This window comes from Alosa pseudoharengus, unplaced genomic scaffold (genome assembly GCF_046254945.1).
Source record: "Alosa pseudoharengus isolate Yale_2024_CS ecotype anadromous, Long Island Sound unplaced genomic scaffold, YU_APseudo_1.1 YU_APseudo_1.1_scf_4, whole genome shotgun sequence".
NCBI lineage: Eukaryota > Metazoa > Chordata > Actinopteri > Clupeiformes > Clupeidae > Alosa > Alosa pseudoharengus.
In genome coordinates this window covers 20,544,650-20,561,132 of record NW_027468774.1, presented here as the reverse complement: position 1 = coordinate 20,561,132, position 16,483 = coordinate 20,544,650, and the positions used below count along the sequence as shown (strand labels likewise).

At 47.4% G+C, this 16,483-nt stretch overlaps 1 protein-coding gene across 1 annotated transcript in view; it reads right to left on the bottom strand.

The window, feature by feature from the left end:
- grid2ipa (glutamate receptor, ionotropic, delta 2 (Grid2) interacting protein, a) overlaps positions 1-15,071 on the bottom strand; it is a 30,354-nt gene extending 15,283 nt beyond the window's left edge. The window contains exons 1-6 of the mRNA XM_076266644.1: positions 14,971-15,071; positions 13,497-13,746; positions 11,946-12,216; positions 11,791-11,855; positions 10,880-11,034; positions 26-304 (exon numbers count right to left, since the gene is read on the bottom strand). Coding sequence (XP_076122759.1) covers positions 26-304; positions 10,880-11,034; positions 11,791-11,855; positions 11,946-12,216; positions 13,497-13,746; positions 14,971-15,071 — 1,121 coding nt within the window. The remainder of the gene's footprint in view (positions 1-25; positions 305-10,879; positions 11,035-11,790; positions 11,856-11,945; positions 12,217-13,496; positions 13,747-14,970) is intronic.
- Positions 15,072-16,483: the final 1,412 nt, after the last annotated feature.

Here is a 16,483-nt window from a genome sequence, read left to right as displayed (position 1 = left end):
CCTGTGGGCTGCTGTGCATTCTGACCTGCGGTTGGCGTTGGGAGCAGCGCTGGCATGTCCGGCGATGAGCGAGGTGGTCTTGCGGAGGCCGCGCGAGGCCGGGGGCAGGCCCTCCTCGTGAGCGGTGCGCGGCACGGAGCTGGCGCGCGTGGACACCAGCAGGCGCTCGGGGTGGTCCTCGCTGCGGCTGCGGCGCAGTCGGTTGTGCCGATGCTCGCTGAAGCTGCGGCCGCGCAGCCGGCTGATCAGGCTCTGGGAGACCACCTCGTCGAAGCGCTGCCGGTGCTTCTTGGGGATGAAGATCCTGAGGAACATGGCGCAGAAGAGACAGAGAACAAGAAACAGTGAGAAAGAGAGAAGAGGGGGGATAGAGAGAAAGAAGGGCAAAAGGGATCAAGAGAGGAGTGAGGGATCGGAGAGTGGGGAGAGCCTGATGTGAGCAGCCTTTCAACAGCTGGAGGGGCCGAGGTGATGTTCAGGTAGAAATATGGCTGAGCAGAGAGAGAGAGAGAGAGAAAGAGAGAGAAAAAGATAGGGGGGTTATCCTTGGGGGAAAACAAAGGGGTGTGTTCAAGAGAGAGAGAGAGAGAAAGAGAGAGGGAGAAAAAGATAGAGGAGGAGTAGAGAGAGAGGTGGGAAAAAGTCGGTAAATGTGTGATATTACAATGACAATATAGGGGTGTGATAAGACAGAGACAGGGAGAGAGAAACAGCATCCAGTCATTAACTAGACTAAGTCATTCCAGATGTGAATCACAGGTGAGATTTTTCTGACCGTGTCTATTTTCACTGCATCCCTTTTGAAAGAGGAAGAGAGGAGAGGAAGTACCGGAGGAGCCATCACAGAGGCGAAGAAGAGATGGACAGTGAGCACAGTTCGATACACACTGAGATATATGGAGCAGTCTTGACTTGTTAGCGCTACCAGCATGGACATGCCCTTGAGGCATTTGTTTTCAGTCAGTTTCATTTTCTTCTCCTTTTTCCACCTCACTCTCTTTCTTTCTCCTCAGCTCCCCTTGCCTCTATGAGAAATCATAATGCTCATTCAAGGGATATACTTCCAACTTCAGCACTTTTTTCAGTGAGTAGGTTTGTGTGGTTACTGACTCAGAAACAAAAATACAGTCGCATCTGGTGCAGCGATGAGAGAGAAGAGCACTGCCACGCCTTCAGGCATAGAGCACCTACATGTGGCATCACAGGGAATTAAATGCCTCAGGCACCTCAAGACTACCAGGCAGAGTGAGAGAGAGAGAGAGAGAGAGAGAGAGAGAGAGAGAGAGAGAGAGAGAGAGAGAGAGAGAGAGAGAGAGAGAGAGAGAGAGAGAGTGAGAGAGAGAGAGAGAGAGAGAGAGAAGAGGCTTCCAGCTGGGATCAGCTGCATATCAACAGACATCTCTCTGTCAGGTCAACTCCAACGGCTTGCACTGCAGACAGGTGCTGCAGTACCAGAAATGACATGGTAGAACAGAGCCTTGGGAACAGAGAGCTTGAGAGAGCTTGTCAGCACTGTGTGAGAGCTTTAGAGGGAGATGGAAAGAGAAAGAGAGAGGGTGGGAAAGAGAGAGAGAACCTGAGGCGGGAGAGGGAGAAAAAAAAAAGAGAAGGGAAACAGCCAGAGAGCATGGCACCTTGAGATGAAGTGAGGGCTACCACGATTTAATTACTTCTTCCTCACACTTGCGCCCAGTGCCTGCCCACTCAGAGCCTTCTGACTCACCACTCATGTCAGTCTCCAGGGATCTGCAGCCAAGTGACTAGCATGGAGTGGAACTGACTCAGTTACTTATGGCAGGGGTTCTCAAACTTTTGTGGACCGGGGACCCCTCATGGAGTGGAAAATTCTCCAAGGACCCCTCATAATCGCAACACATAAAACTTAAATTAATCATGTAGCTGTAAAGTCTTTTTTTCTGTTAGATGCTTATGTTTTAAAACATACAGTAGAGTGCTAATACCACAATAGTCATGTTAGCGAACTTTGACAGTAGGCCTATGTAGGATGTTTTTAATGAATTGTTGTTTCTTTGTCAAATATAGGCCTATTGTGTTGAACACATAGTGCTTGCTTCACATAACTTTCATTTTGTTGGCGGTTAATTAATAGTAAAGTGTTTTGACATATTGATGTAACGTATCAGCAGATCAATTGGGCAAATACTGATACTGTAGCATTTTTCGCCATATGGGACAATTTCATATTTTGTAGCAAACTTTGTCAGGACCCCCTGACAATGTGCTGCGGACCCCACTTTGAGAACCAATGACTTATGGCATCTCCCACGACAGGGCCCAGGGATACCGAACTCTTCTGGTCGGCCAGAGGCTGTTAAATGAATGGTGTGACAATAGAGGTGGTCAGAATTGAGATGAGCTGGGAGGACCCACTTTGGTTCTGGTTGGGATCACATGACGTTGAACACCTTGGCACAGGAGAATGGTACTCCCACAGGGGCCCAGTCAGGGAGCCGCCCCCCGGAGAGGAGCCCAAGAGATGGAGAGACAAGTGGGAGGAAGAGGCACCATGCCAACCGTAGACAGAAGGCAGTAAAGCCCTCAGCTCAGAAATTATCTCTACGATCCCACTCTGACTGGGTCACAGTGAGCAGTGAAATCTTGTATATCATTACAGTTCCCATATTACCTCTGAGATGCGCCAGGGCTCCTATGCAGACCCTGACTGATAGCCTGCAAAAGATTGCATTAAAACAGTGTTGAATAAAGCTAAGTGTGTTTATCTGTATGTTGAGTGCTCAAGAGAAACACACTGTTCTCATTTGCTGTACAGACTACTGCATCAAATAAAACTAGTAGACAAATACATGAATATATCTTGCAAAGCTTCAGAGAACCACAACAGAGAGATCCAGACATTTCCGTCAGTGACACACAAACAGCTCTCCCCCGAGCCACCCTCACATACACTCACACATTTCTACATGTAAAGAGAGAGAGGGGTCTGGGTTCAGCCACAAATAGCAAGAATTTCACAAATAGCCCACTTTTTATAAATTAGTTACTTCCACCCCTGTCTCCATGGTAACCGTGAACTAAATTCATACTGTGGGCAATCTTGTTTATGAATCATTGTTCCGAGATCTTTATTTGTTTACCAAGACAAACAGTAGGATGAGACAATAAAGAGAGAAAGAAATAATTTATACCTTTGTTGAAATGCATGTAAATACGTTACTCCATTACTCCAAATCATCACCAATCATCCGCAATCATAAGAATCACAAATGATGAATCACCACAAATCATTCTAAATCAGTCTAAATCCTCATTAGCCATTACAAATCATCATCCGTTACTAGTTATCAGATCTCACTAGACATAATTTGACTCACATCTCTTATCAATTAATTAATTGTATTATTAATTACTAATTAGCAGACAGCTATACACTTTGAATGAATCAAGAAATCACCACCACCACCATCAGTTGGTAGTTCTTGTCATCACCACTACTTCCCATCCTGACAGGTGTATGGAGAGCTCACGATTGGCCCATCTTGGCCTGTGGTAAAAACGGACACCACCGCTTACTTCTGGGAGTTTACCGCACATTACTCACTCAGAGACAGAGCTCACCGGGCCTCAAGGTCACTCGGTGTGCCCAATCCTGCTCCACATTACCAGCTCAGCTCCACATCACCACCTTTTATGTAGGCCAGAGAGAGAGAGAGGGAGAGAGAGGGAGAGAGAGCGAGAGAGAGAGAGACAGAAAGAGAGTGGGGGGGGGCACCTGGGCCTTGATCTTATAGCCCAGTGCAGTCACACTGGCATCCAGCGTGCAGATGGTAATTAACAGCCCCTGATCAATCAGCTCATTTGCTTATTTCACTCTCTTATTTATGTCAGCAGTCAACACGCCAGAATGAGATCTGTTACCCCCACTGAGAGTCAAATCCAGTCCCGCAAAAAATGGGTACATGTCTGAGTATGTGAAAACTGAAACTTTGCCACATCGGCGGAACTCACACCCCAGCTGGCATCTGAACTAGAGTGCTGGGAGCTCCAAATGCTGCCCATCACTAAAATAAGTACATACAGTTCTATTCAGAGTATGACGAGTACTATTGTACCAACATTTACAAGTGATATCTCTTACTTTACACAGGAGGCAACACACATGGCAAACGATTCTTACATTTAACTTTCATTTAGGCTGGGATGCCCTCAATTAGAAGGAGGTCATAAGAAATCTAAAATTACCTATGTGGAGGGGGGGGGGGGGGTGTATGGAACAAGGGCATAAGCAGCAGAAGAGTGAAGCAGCAGAGAAGAGTGGAGAAAAGAAGAGAAGAGAGGAGGAGAGGAGAGGAGAAGAAGAGAATGAGAATGAATGACGAAGGCAGCTGGGAGAGTGTTCTAAAAAGGAGAGGCCTGGATTACAAGTGAGACCCAGTTAGGGAGAAGTGGAGAGGAAGAGCAGAGGGGCTTCAGAAGGCACAGCCTGCAGCTCTCTCAGCCAGACTTCAGGAGCACACGCCAGCCACTGCTCTGATGCTGCTGCTGCTGCTGCTGTAAGAGTGTGTGGCTGTGTACATGTGTGTGTGTGTGTGTGTGTGTGTGTTTGTAGCTGTGTGCAAGTGAGTATGTGTGTTTACAGTATCTGCGTGTGTATGTTTGTGTATGTGTGTACTGTATGTGCATGCTGATGGATACTTTCCAATTACACTGATGCACTAGTTTTTTGAATTTGTGGTGTGTGCATGTGTGTGTTTATGTGTGTGTGCGTGTGTGTGTGTGTGTGTGTGTGTGTGTGTGTGTGTGTCCATGTGTTTATGAGTGTGTACATGTATTTATGAGTGTGTGTAAAATGACATGCATCTCAGAAGTGCTGGAGAGTGAGAGTGACAGCTCGCTCTGGGCTCACACAGGGAGCATGTGCATGATGCTATGTAAAGAAAGATGACTGTACTCGAACAAAAACAGGATGCCCAGACTCTCATCATCAGTCCCTTCACAGTGGGAGACAATAGGCTCTCTCTCTTTAAAAAAAACCCAACACATAATAGAGTCTCTCTCCACTCAAACAACATAACACCACTTAGACGGAAATATTACATGCAAGGAAAGACTTGAAAATCATACTAAGATCAAAATAGAAACAGCCTCTTTTCACACCTCAACACAAATAAAATGTATTCCCGCTAAACAGAGACAGAGAAGCATCTCAAAAATTCAGGAACAATCAGTAACATAAACACCTGGTTTTAGTATCAGTCATGTTCGAGAAAACAGAATCAAGTCTGTAAAATAAACTGCCCCAAATTGGACAAAGCTGTAGTACATTTAATAGAAGCTATATTTAATCCAACATCAATGCAACAGCTCTGGCTTGAGAACTCACCGGGGACTTTTCTGCTCTTATACACCTGACAGTGGGGGGCTGTAAGCACTCCCCCACCACCCCACCCCACCCGCGTGTGATAAGAGACCCCCCTGAAGCTCATGCAGGAGTGAGAGAGAGGAGAAGAAAACAAAGAAGTCTCTGTGGTCCACCTTACCGAAAGTGTTTGGAGAATCTCCTGTCCCTCCCCATGACTCCGCTTGTCTGTCCGGAGGCTCTGGGTCTTTCAACTAGGCGCCGGATACTCCGTCGCCGCTATCTCCCAAACCCCGAGTCCCCATGTACGCTTGAATAATTGATAATTCAGCAGAAAGCGGTAAAGAAAGCAGTAGAGGAGCGGACAGATGTAAAGGATTCCCAAACGTCCAGAGAGAAGTGTGAGATTAGCCTCTGGCTGGGGAAACTACCAGCTCTTCAGGAACCTGGCACCCTCAACCTCATCCCTCCAGGAGAAAAACAAGAGGAGGTGAAGAAAAGGAAAAAAAGAGAGGGAAATAAAACGGTTCACGCTTAGTCAGTGCGCTGCCGTCAGCGTGGTGGAGAGCGAGCGGGACCATGGTGACTCCGGGTTCTGTGGGAAAGTCGGCCGCGCGAGCGCAGCAGGGCTAAGTTCAGCTCTGCTCTTCTCTCGGGTCTCCTGGTAGACGAGGATGCCTCCCTGAGTCCGACCAGGAGGGAGGTGCCTGCCTGCTGTTGCCTCAGTGGAGGAAGGCAGAGGGAGAAAGAGGGAAAAAGGCAGAAAGAAAGAAAGTGTATGAAGAAGAAAGGAGAGAGATGAATAAGAGGGAAAGGGAAAGGAAGCGAGACGAAGGAGTGAGTTTGTGGGAGGAGGAGAGGAAAAGCCAGAAGCAGACGGGGAAATGAAGAGGAGGAATAAGAAAGGGAAGGGAAGGAGTGAGAGAGAGAGATAAAAAAAGAGAGGAAGAAGGCAAGGGAGGGAGTCCCTCTCTGGATGTCAAAGAGTTCGGCCGCGTGGGACCAGCAGAGGCTCTATCGGAGGCTCCTCTCACAGCCTCCACATGTGCAGGTGGGAGGCTGACTGGCAGCTGACAGACAGGCAGCCTGAGACAGCCCAGCGGAAGAGACGGGACGGAGGGACCGCCGCAGCATCCTCTCACGTTACCACCAGCAACTGCAGCCATCCCACATGCATCTCACAGAGCATCTCAGGACCCCGGCCCCCACGAATCTACACGGACCACCAGTCCCCAGGCACGAGTACACTCAATACAGTCCTCCTCACACAGATTTTTAATCATCACAAACTTCCTTCAGCATCCAATCCAAAGATCTCTTCACAGATTGGGCAAATGCTGGAGTCTTGGAGTACTGAATCCAGGTGCATTGATAGTCTTGTGAGATAAAGAAAATAAAAAAACGCACATAATTCAGTCATTTGAAATTGTACAGCATACCTCCCCAACCGCCACCAACCAAACCACCACCTTTAATCCCCCCCGACTTTCCCCAATGCATTTGAATTTGTCAAAGAACTTTTTTAGAAGTGCGTCACAAACCTGAGAGACGCAGTGCTAAAGGAAGTAGGCTGCGTAAAAATAGAGTGCGTCCGCTGGGGGAAATTCAGCAGATTTTTTTCTAATTTTTTCCTGAGGACAGTGAATGCAGCGGCTGGTCAGGTTTCAAGTGGACTGAAGAGGACACTAATTGCCAGCACTGATGAGCGACGCTGATGGGCTGCCCAGAGGAGGACTCGGAGAGCTGTGGGAGCATGCATGCTACCCTCACCATAGGCACAACTATAGAGCCTCAACGTCTGAGCTCTTAACACTGGCTTGAAATGGCTCCTCCAAGGCTGAATTTTTTGTAAAGCACCGTGAGCAAGGTCAAAGGGTTGGGTTGTAACGTAAGGAGAGAGTGCTTTGATGCAATGGACACATTAGTTTGACATAGCAACACCAAATAATATGCCAAGGAGTCCCCACAGAATAAAACCACAAAGCAATGAAATGGGTGCCACAAATACTGCTTCAGGAATACAATTTAGAAAAATCAGGCGATCGAGGCAGGAGAGCAAACGAGCTCTTTAGTATTTGATGTTATGCATATCAATCATTACAGTCTCACCAGATGCTGGGCAATGCTGATGGCTTTGTATAGATATAATGAAAGTCTGCTCCTGTTTTGTCTACACATAATTTGTCAGCTTTACTGTAGGCTGTCATTAACATCACTCCATTAGCACTGTGTTGCCGTGGGGCGTGCAGTTACGGCGCTATCAGGCTGAATCCCCCGAGACCCGCAGCCTAATCATCTGATCTGGCACACACGACTGGAAGCAAAGCACTTCCATTGTCAGCACCGTTGTGCAGAAGTCTCTATCCCCAAATCCTCCTGTCTCCACTGCCTCGACAACTCTACACTGAGACACAGTCCTATAGGGGGAGCTCTTTAATAGGTGGATGGCAGACGATCCTACAGAGACACTTTGGAGGGGGCCCCCCCTGGGAGAGCAATCAGCGCTCCAGAATTAGTTCTGACAAAAAAACCCATCTTCTGATTGTAGGAGGTGATCATGAGTTAGGAGATGAATGCCTGCCTGAGCTGTCATTGTGCCCTGTTAAACAGACCATTCCAACAATGTCTAAATCTTTGCAGAAAATATTGTAACAACTAAAGCTTTTAGATAATAACGCAACAACTTAAGCTTTTAACTATTCATGGACAAGCATGTTCTACATGATAAAAAGGGGGTAAAACTTCCTGTACTCTAAAACCTGATAGACAGCTGCACCACTATGCTCTTCCTACACTAAGCTAAACCTTCTACCTTGTTTGCGTCCACCTCACATAAAGCATAACTCAAACGCAACACCTCGGAAAGATGGGCATATTTGGGCAGCGACTGATGGGGAGCCAGGCAGACAGCAGGGAAACATGTCCAGTACACAAATAGGTCATTGTGCACTGGCCTCTAGACTCGTCTCTCATGCTTCTCATGCAAAACTCTCCCCTGATGTCCAAGTGGAGTTCAGCTTCAGAGCTGGAACATCACGTTGAGTGGTTAAGTGTGCCACCAGCACCCGCACGTGAGGCGGCTGAGTTTCCATTTCGGTAGGAAGAGGAGCACGGCATTTGCAGTGAAGTGTCAAAATGGAACCCAGCATCACTAGCTGGTATGGCACTAAAGTAACAATGTGCTCAGAGCACATTGTCAGCTCTGCAAGAGTGGCACTTTAACAAACACAAAACAGCACTAAAGCTTCTAACATGTAAACCACAAATGAACACTTCACACTGCAACATCCCAACATGTACCCCTCTGAGAGATCCTTTCAGGAGGCCAAAAGCTCTAAATCAACATGTGACAAAAAACATCATTACCATTAAACCATCAAAACAGAGTGAAATGGGTTGCCCAGAATAGCTCAAATGTTGTCAAAGAGCCAAGATTACTAGGAAATAGCAGACACTATGACTACTTCACCACCTCTTTAGGGTGATAAGAGGATATGAGACAACTAGGAATAGCTAGAGTGGCAGTAAACTGCATGTAAGAGGTGCCTTTACACCTGTACCACTGAATTTATCATCTCAAGATATTCTCAGTACCCTGACATCATATGAAATCAAAGCTTTGGACATTATGAAGATTCCTGGTCTCTGTTCACTGAAGATAAAATCCTGAAGAAGCATTAACTTACATTTGCATTAAGAAGCATTAACTAAATGCCATCAAGCACATATGCTTTCCAGAATGCATACATCAATTAGTCTAGGCAAAGGGATGGGCAACACAATCAAAAGTCAACCTAGTGCACAGAACATACAGCTATCAGTGTACAGAGTCAGCATCTCTCACATAGCCAGGAAGAACAGAGGGGAAAGAAGTGTGAGGAGAAAGAGACGCACAGAGCAACTCACCTCAGACAGCTCATTGCTGGTGTCCCTCATAATCCTTTACACCTTGTGGAAATTCAAAGCATTTTTATAGTGTATGTAGCATACTGCATTTGGATGTGCAAGGAAGAGAAGGAGAGAAAGAGAGAGAGGGGAAGACAGATAAAGAGGGAAATATATATATATATATATATATATAGAGAGAGAGAGAGAGAGAGAAAGAGAGCAGATTCACTGCACAGAATGTATCACATAAATAACAGATTTGGACATAACAGCACCAATCTGCACAACCAAGCACAGCAACAGAGAAAGGAAAAAGGGAGGTGGGGGCTTCCGACTAAACAACTCTATGATATGTACTAATATTGCACATATGCCTGTGAGAGAGGGAGGGGGAAGGAAGAGAGGGAGGGGGAGGGAAGAGTGGGGGAAAAGAGGAAGAGGAAAAGAATATTGGGCAGATGAGAGCGGAACAGCAGAAGAGGGGGGCGGCGGTGGTAGATGTGTGAGCAGAAGTGTTTGTTTTTTTGTACTTTTCCAATCAGCGCGGAGAATAAAGCATCTGGCTATTCCCTGGGGCCCAGCACACACCCTCGTTTGGATCTGAGCACAGCGTGGAGTGCGCCAACATGATATCTAAGGAGGGCGACTTCAAACCAGGCAGCCTCCCACTCCGGCGTGCAGCGGACTCATCTGTGACAGGCTAGGTTTTCAAACTGATCAAAGACAGCTAGTCTCCTTTCTTTAGGGATGTTCTATCCACATTTGCACAATGAAAAAACACTTTTTCCCCCCATTGCTGCAAGTGATTGATTGTTTTTTTCTCCCAATTAGAATGCCGGGTCTCTCTTCTTTGCCTACAGCCTATTGTTACTTCAGCAATATTAAACACATAACCAAGAGGTCGCACCCAGCAGGGGTGATGAGAATCATTGACTGCCAAGCTGGCACGCAAATCAACCTCCATTCAGCACTTGGTAATTAATGATATCTCAATAGGCCTTGACTACAATCACACCATACAGATTTAGATTTCTCCACCATTGAGTATGCTCTCTTGCTGAAGGCCTACACACACACACACTTGCACACACGCAAACACACACACACACACACACACACACACACACACACACACACACACACACACACACACACACACACACACACACACGCCGATTAAGAACATCCCACGCATGCCAGCAGTCTTCAACAACATGAGCTGTATACATCAAACAATGGGAACCAATCAAACCACCTTTTTTGTTTCATCTGCTCAACAGACTTTCTTGAGACTGAGCAAATGTCCCTGCTCAGTAAAATATTCACAAGCTGTCCCGATTATGACAAAACTGTCAGCAGAAGCTGTCTTTTTCTTTTCATAATATGCACACAGTGTCAGGGTTAGACATTGGACAGTCATTGTCAAGGGCACATGACTAAATAATGGCTGCCAGCATCTCTAATGCTCCTTCATATCATGCCATTTTTTAAACAGTGAGAGTTGTGTTCACCAGGGGGAATCTCAAACAGAAGATCCTCGTCTTCCAGTAACATCTCACCATCAGTACACAAACCTTTAAAGAAAGCTGCAGTTTTTACCACATGACCAGGACTGGTAGTCTGTGGAGAAGGCAGCATGTTGAAGTGTTGTACCTGACGCTCTCGATGAGCTGCTGATGCTCCTCGGTGATGAGGATCTCGGGGAGGATACAGGCCAGGTTCTCCACGTCCCTCTCAGTGGCGTACTGCTTCAGCACGTCAAACAGACGCTCCTTCACCTCCGGCTCTTCCCCCAGGATCTCCTCCACCTGTAGGGGGCAGCAGAGCTCACTTAAGACAGGCAGCACATCTGGTAGACAACCATTCACTAGGCCTTTCATGGCATTCATGCCGGAAGAGTGAAATATCTTCTCTACTTTGTTCTCTTTGGAAGAGTGGCTTTTTTTCAGTGGCTTTATCACATCACGTGGGCAGCCTACTGGTTAGCGCTTCGGGCTTGTAACGGGGGGGGGGGTTGCCGGTTCGAACCCCGACCAGTAGGCACGGCTGAAGTGCCCTTGAGCAAGGCACCTCACTGCTCCCAGAGCGCCGCTGTTGTTGCACGCAGCTCACTGCACCGGGATTAGTGTGTGCTTCACCTCACTGTGTGTTCACTGTGTGCTGAGTGTGTTTCACTAATTCACGGATTGGGATAAATGCAGAGACCAAATTTCCCTCACGGCATCAACTGATATCAACCAGGCAGATACAGTTACTGATACAGAGGTGAAATGTTTGGACACTTGCTGGAGTCCGGAGATCTGCTGAGGGTATTGATATTATAAGATCGGAGTCTTCTGTGCATACATTGATAACACATATAATACAGTATGAACATAAAAATGTGCAGATATTTTCAGCCTGCATCCCTCTAGACTTGACTATCTAAATTTGTAGACACGAGATACAGTATATCCAAAAGAGACACTGGAGCTCCTGCCACAGTCAGGACACAGTTTTCCTCCCATAATGTATATGATTCCTGTTTACCAATATGCTGCCGAGAGATCTTAACACAGACGCACCTTTTTATTGAACTCCTGGGCTTTGTGCTTGCGGTCCTGGCGCACACTGTCCCCGCTCATGTGTGGCGGACTGACAGGCCCGCCGCCGGCCAAAGCGCTGCCAGGGGTGCCGATGTTGACCGGGGTGGTCATGCCCGCTGCTGCGTTGGCCGCCGCCTCCTTCATGCTGGCGCTGGCGGAGCGGCGCTGCCAGCGGTTGATGCTGAGCACGCCCAGGCGCAGCGTGCGCCCCTGCGAGGCCTTGATCATGGCCGCCGCCATCTCGTGCTGCTTGACCGGCAGCCCGTTCACCTCCATCACGTAGTCGCCCGCCCGCAGGCCACTGCGGCCCGCCGGGGAGCTGGGCATGCAGTCCTCCACCAGAAGAGGGCTGTCGCCCACGATGGTGAAGCCGAAGCGGCCGTCGGGCCCCGGGATGATGTCAATCTAGGGGGTAGAGGTCAAAGGTCAGGTAAAAAGGTGGTAAATCAACATGAGTTTCCACAGGGTTTTCACAAGGAGGATAACAGTGGGCCGGTGGCAAAAGTCGGCTAGCAAAATTGGTTATAAGGAGTGGTTAGAATCTCTAGTTTCAAACTCACATATGTGCTGCTTCCACCATGTATACTGCTATTTCCAGTTGTATGCACCTCCAAAAAATTCACCAACAAATATATTTTATCAGTGCAAGAAGCATACGCTTATCAAGCCAGTTGTAATATAGCCATGCAGTGCTCTCAGTTCAGTGAAACAAGAAAGCTCAGTGAAAGGCATCGTTTTCTTTCATTGTGAAATGAGCTGTGGTTAGTTTAGCATGTCTAAAAAAACTTGCAAAAGGAGAGAAGTGCCGCACACTCCCGAGTTACACATATAAGTCTTTAATGTGACTAAAGTGACAATGTTTCGGCCTGTCTGCCTTCCTCAGGTCACGTGGTCACGTAGTTTAGCATGTCTGTCAACAGGTTCTGCAATTCAAAGGTCATTGATTAGATTAAAATATAGCTGGAGAATATGTCAACAGTCTGAGTGCATTCCCTCACAACTGGTATACTGTAGTTGGCCTCTGAGACAGCTGGATGTCTTTAAATCATTAGGCTGGCGGCCTATTTTGGGGGGACATTATTAATATGAATGATACTGTCCAAGATCAAACCACCAGAGGTGGGTCAGTGTCTCTTGAGTAATGTGCTTTTAATGAGGATTTTCATAACTTAAAAAAAACTATTTCATTCTGAAATAATTGATTCTTAAATAGTTCTCCACCAAACCACTCCAAAGAGAACCACAATGGAACTGGGACTTAAAGTCTGTCAAAAAAGAGATTGTTGTCTGGAATCGAGTTTTCCAGTAACCTGGACATGATTTTAACACTGTAGCAAAGATTTTTGAACACAAACCACCTTAATCTCTGACATTGATATAGGCCCTTGCCTCTGATTGAGGACCTTTACCACATACCTATACTACATACCATACAAAGCACATGTCAACCTAAATCTACTGAGGACAACAACAACAACAACAACAACAAAAATCAGTTACTATGCATTGAATCTCGTATTTGACTTTCAAATGCGTCAGTTTTTAATTCAGACGTGCTTACATCATTTTAGCAATTTACAAAAAGGAGCTGAGCTGCTGTCAAAGTAGAACCAAAGCTGACGAGCATTAGTGGTGGTGGTGTGTTTGTATGTATGTGTGTGTGTGTGTGTGTGTGTGTGTGGCACCTGTTCAATGCGGGACACCACCCCTATGCTTGGGGGCACGGTCTTGATTGTCTTGGCCAGGGTGACGAGGGCCTGGGGGCTGAGTGTGGACACGTTCTGGCCGTCCACCTCCAGCACCTGGTCCCCTGGCTGCAGGCCGGCCATGTGGGCACTGCTGCCCTCCACCACGGACAGGATGTAGCTCGGCCCGTCACCGCCCAGGCGGAAGCCAAAGTCCTCCGGCCAGCCCTGGTTAGATGGCGGCATCATGCTCAAAGCTACACACACATACACACAAATGCACACACATACACACACATACGAATGCACGCACACACACGCACATACACACCCACAAATGCATAATAAAGTATTAAGACAATATTTCTTTAAAAAAAAAAAATGACGCCTACATTTTAAAATCTAAATGTCACCTCTGTAATCCTGATGGAGTACTTTCAAGAGACACAAACTCATACATGGTGCATTAGTATTAAATATGCAAGCTCTGGCCATTAAATAATGAGAACTCCGTTCTAATGAAGAAGAGGGTCCTGCAGTGTGTGAAGCTCCCTCCGTGACAGGGCTTCTTAAGAGGCTGATTCCAGATCAGCTGGCCCTGTTCTCCACTCACTGCAGGCGCCTCTCCCCTCATTCTGTCAAAGCCCTTCTGCACACCTTGAGTTCCTCTCGCCCCACCTGCTCCATAGCAACACTCTCACACATATACATCACACTCACAATCACACATATACATCACACTCACTCTCACACATATACCTCACACTCACTCTCACACATATACATCACACTGGAGTGTGGAGCCTCATACACACAGTATGCAATCCGTTACACTATCATAGACATATCATCAAGTATACTTGGAATATCCATAAGGAGAAATGCACCCCTCTGCCATCATGTAAACTGTATCAGTGTAAGATTAGAACATTACTATATTATATATTTTTCTGTGTATGCACAGAGATAAAAAGACAAAATTGAAGACCCCTTTGAAGCCAGGCTATTCTAAAACAACTCAAGCAAGAAAAAGAAGTGCCACTGTACACCTCAGTCCCCTTGCTCACGAAAGAGTCCTTTCTGAGGAACCAAAATGTCTCTTAGCAGCACAGATTCCTCATTTGAATTTAAATCAGGTCACGCTGTAAAAAGAAAAGGCACAAATGCCACAATTTAACTCTGTGAGCGCTGAATTGTCCTTCATGACAGCTCTTTGTGTGCGCCTTAGAATTAAATGGCTCGCAGCACCTCAGTTGAATGGGTGAAGTTTTACGAACACAATGTAACTTCATTTCAGCCTTCTACATGTCACATGCACAAAGAAAACACCGCACTGTCCACAGCCCTGCAACTACTGACCCACAACATCAAAGCCACTTAAACCTCTAGCCTCAAGTGCAAAAGCTATTTGCAATGTTGCCCCTAAAAGCCACAAGTAGAATGCAGAGGTGGGCTGACGGCATAGAGCGGTCACTCACAGAAGTCTTTGGAGGCGCTGCGGTAGCCCCTGGAGGAGCCGGACCGGCTCTGGCGGAGGGAGAACCGGCCCTTCTGGCTCCTCAGGAAGCGCCGCATGTTCAGGCTCAGTGATCGCCTCAGCGTGCCGGTGCTCCGGGCCAGAGGGAGAGGAGACGGCCGTCGCGGCCGCCCACCTCCGTCCTCTTCTGTTTAGAAGAACACCGCCACCAACGCGGCGGTGGCCCCCACCTCCCACCGTCTGGTGTCCCCTCACTGAGCTCAGAGGAGCCCGGCTCTTGGGCTCCTGCCCTGGGTCTCGGCGTCTTCGGCGCAGGCAGGAAGTGGACGCGTAGCTCTGGTCCCAGGGTCGGCCATCAGATCAACGGCGAGAGAGAAAGAGAGAGACAGATTAGGAGGAGGTGGAGAAGGAGGGGGTGAAGAGGAGGGAAGAGAGGAGACAGGATCAGGATCAGGTGGGCGAGGACTAACTCCGGTGGAGTGGAGTGGAGTGGATTGGAGTGGAGCGACGCTCCGGTAAGTTAGTCCAGCCACGGCCCTCTGTGCGCAGGACTAATGTGGGAAGAACAAAACTAGGACACCACTAGCTGGGTCCTCTAATGATTCTTTCTCGAGGAAAGGTGCTGCGAAGCCCCATTTTTCTATAAATACCTCCCCTCCCCAACCCTTCACATGCTCTCACTCTCTCTTTTTCTCTCTCTATTTCTCTCTCTTCTTCTAGATCAGGGTCTCTCTAAGGGCTGGGGACTGACCCAGAAAGAGTCTGGCTTGCTGGAGAGAGACAGAGAGAGCAAGAAGGAAGAAGAGAGAGAGACTAAGTAAGAGAAAGAAAGAGACAGAGAGAGAGAAAGAGAGGACAGCATGTATAAAGAACAGAGGCAGGGTGTCGCTATGCAACGCTGAGACACAGGGGGACTCGCCTTCGGTCCAGGGGTGGACAGATCTGGTACCACCCATCAGATCTGCAGTTAACAGTAACAGCAGACCACCAGCTTAACACAAACGTCTCCAGTTGATCCCTGCTTTGCGCCGCTGATGAAGCTGTAAGACCCTCTAACACCGCATCTGTCTAGGCCACTGCTGTTCCATCCTAGCGCCAAGCAACTCTGCCAGATCAAATACTCTGCTTCGGCTCTCACTCAAAAAGAGCACTCGTCAACAGAAACACTAGAGATGGGGCAGGGCTGTGTTTATTTTTCCCACAAGTTCACCTGAGCAGCAGAATATCTGCAATGGAAGCCTGTTCGCCCTAGAGGGTCTGCACTGTGAGCTGTGGATCATTATGACACTGGGACCCAAAGTCCTGACCATGCACTTCTATTTTTACTCTGTTGGGAGCAAGAACAGCTCTTGAATGACAAAATACACAGACCAACAGACAATATGAAATGATCAGAAAAGCTTTGCTATGATGATTAGGCATCAGTATCACCATACACTTGTAATGTGATCAATCTCGGATAATTCACAGGTTATAAAGCCTTAACAAAACACTGATGAATGACCACTGC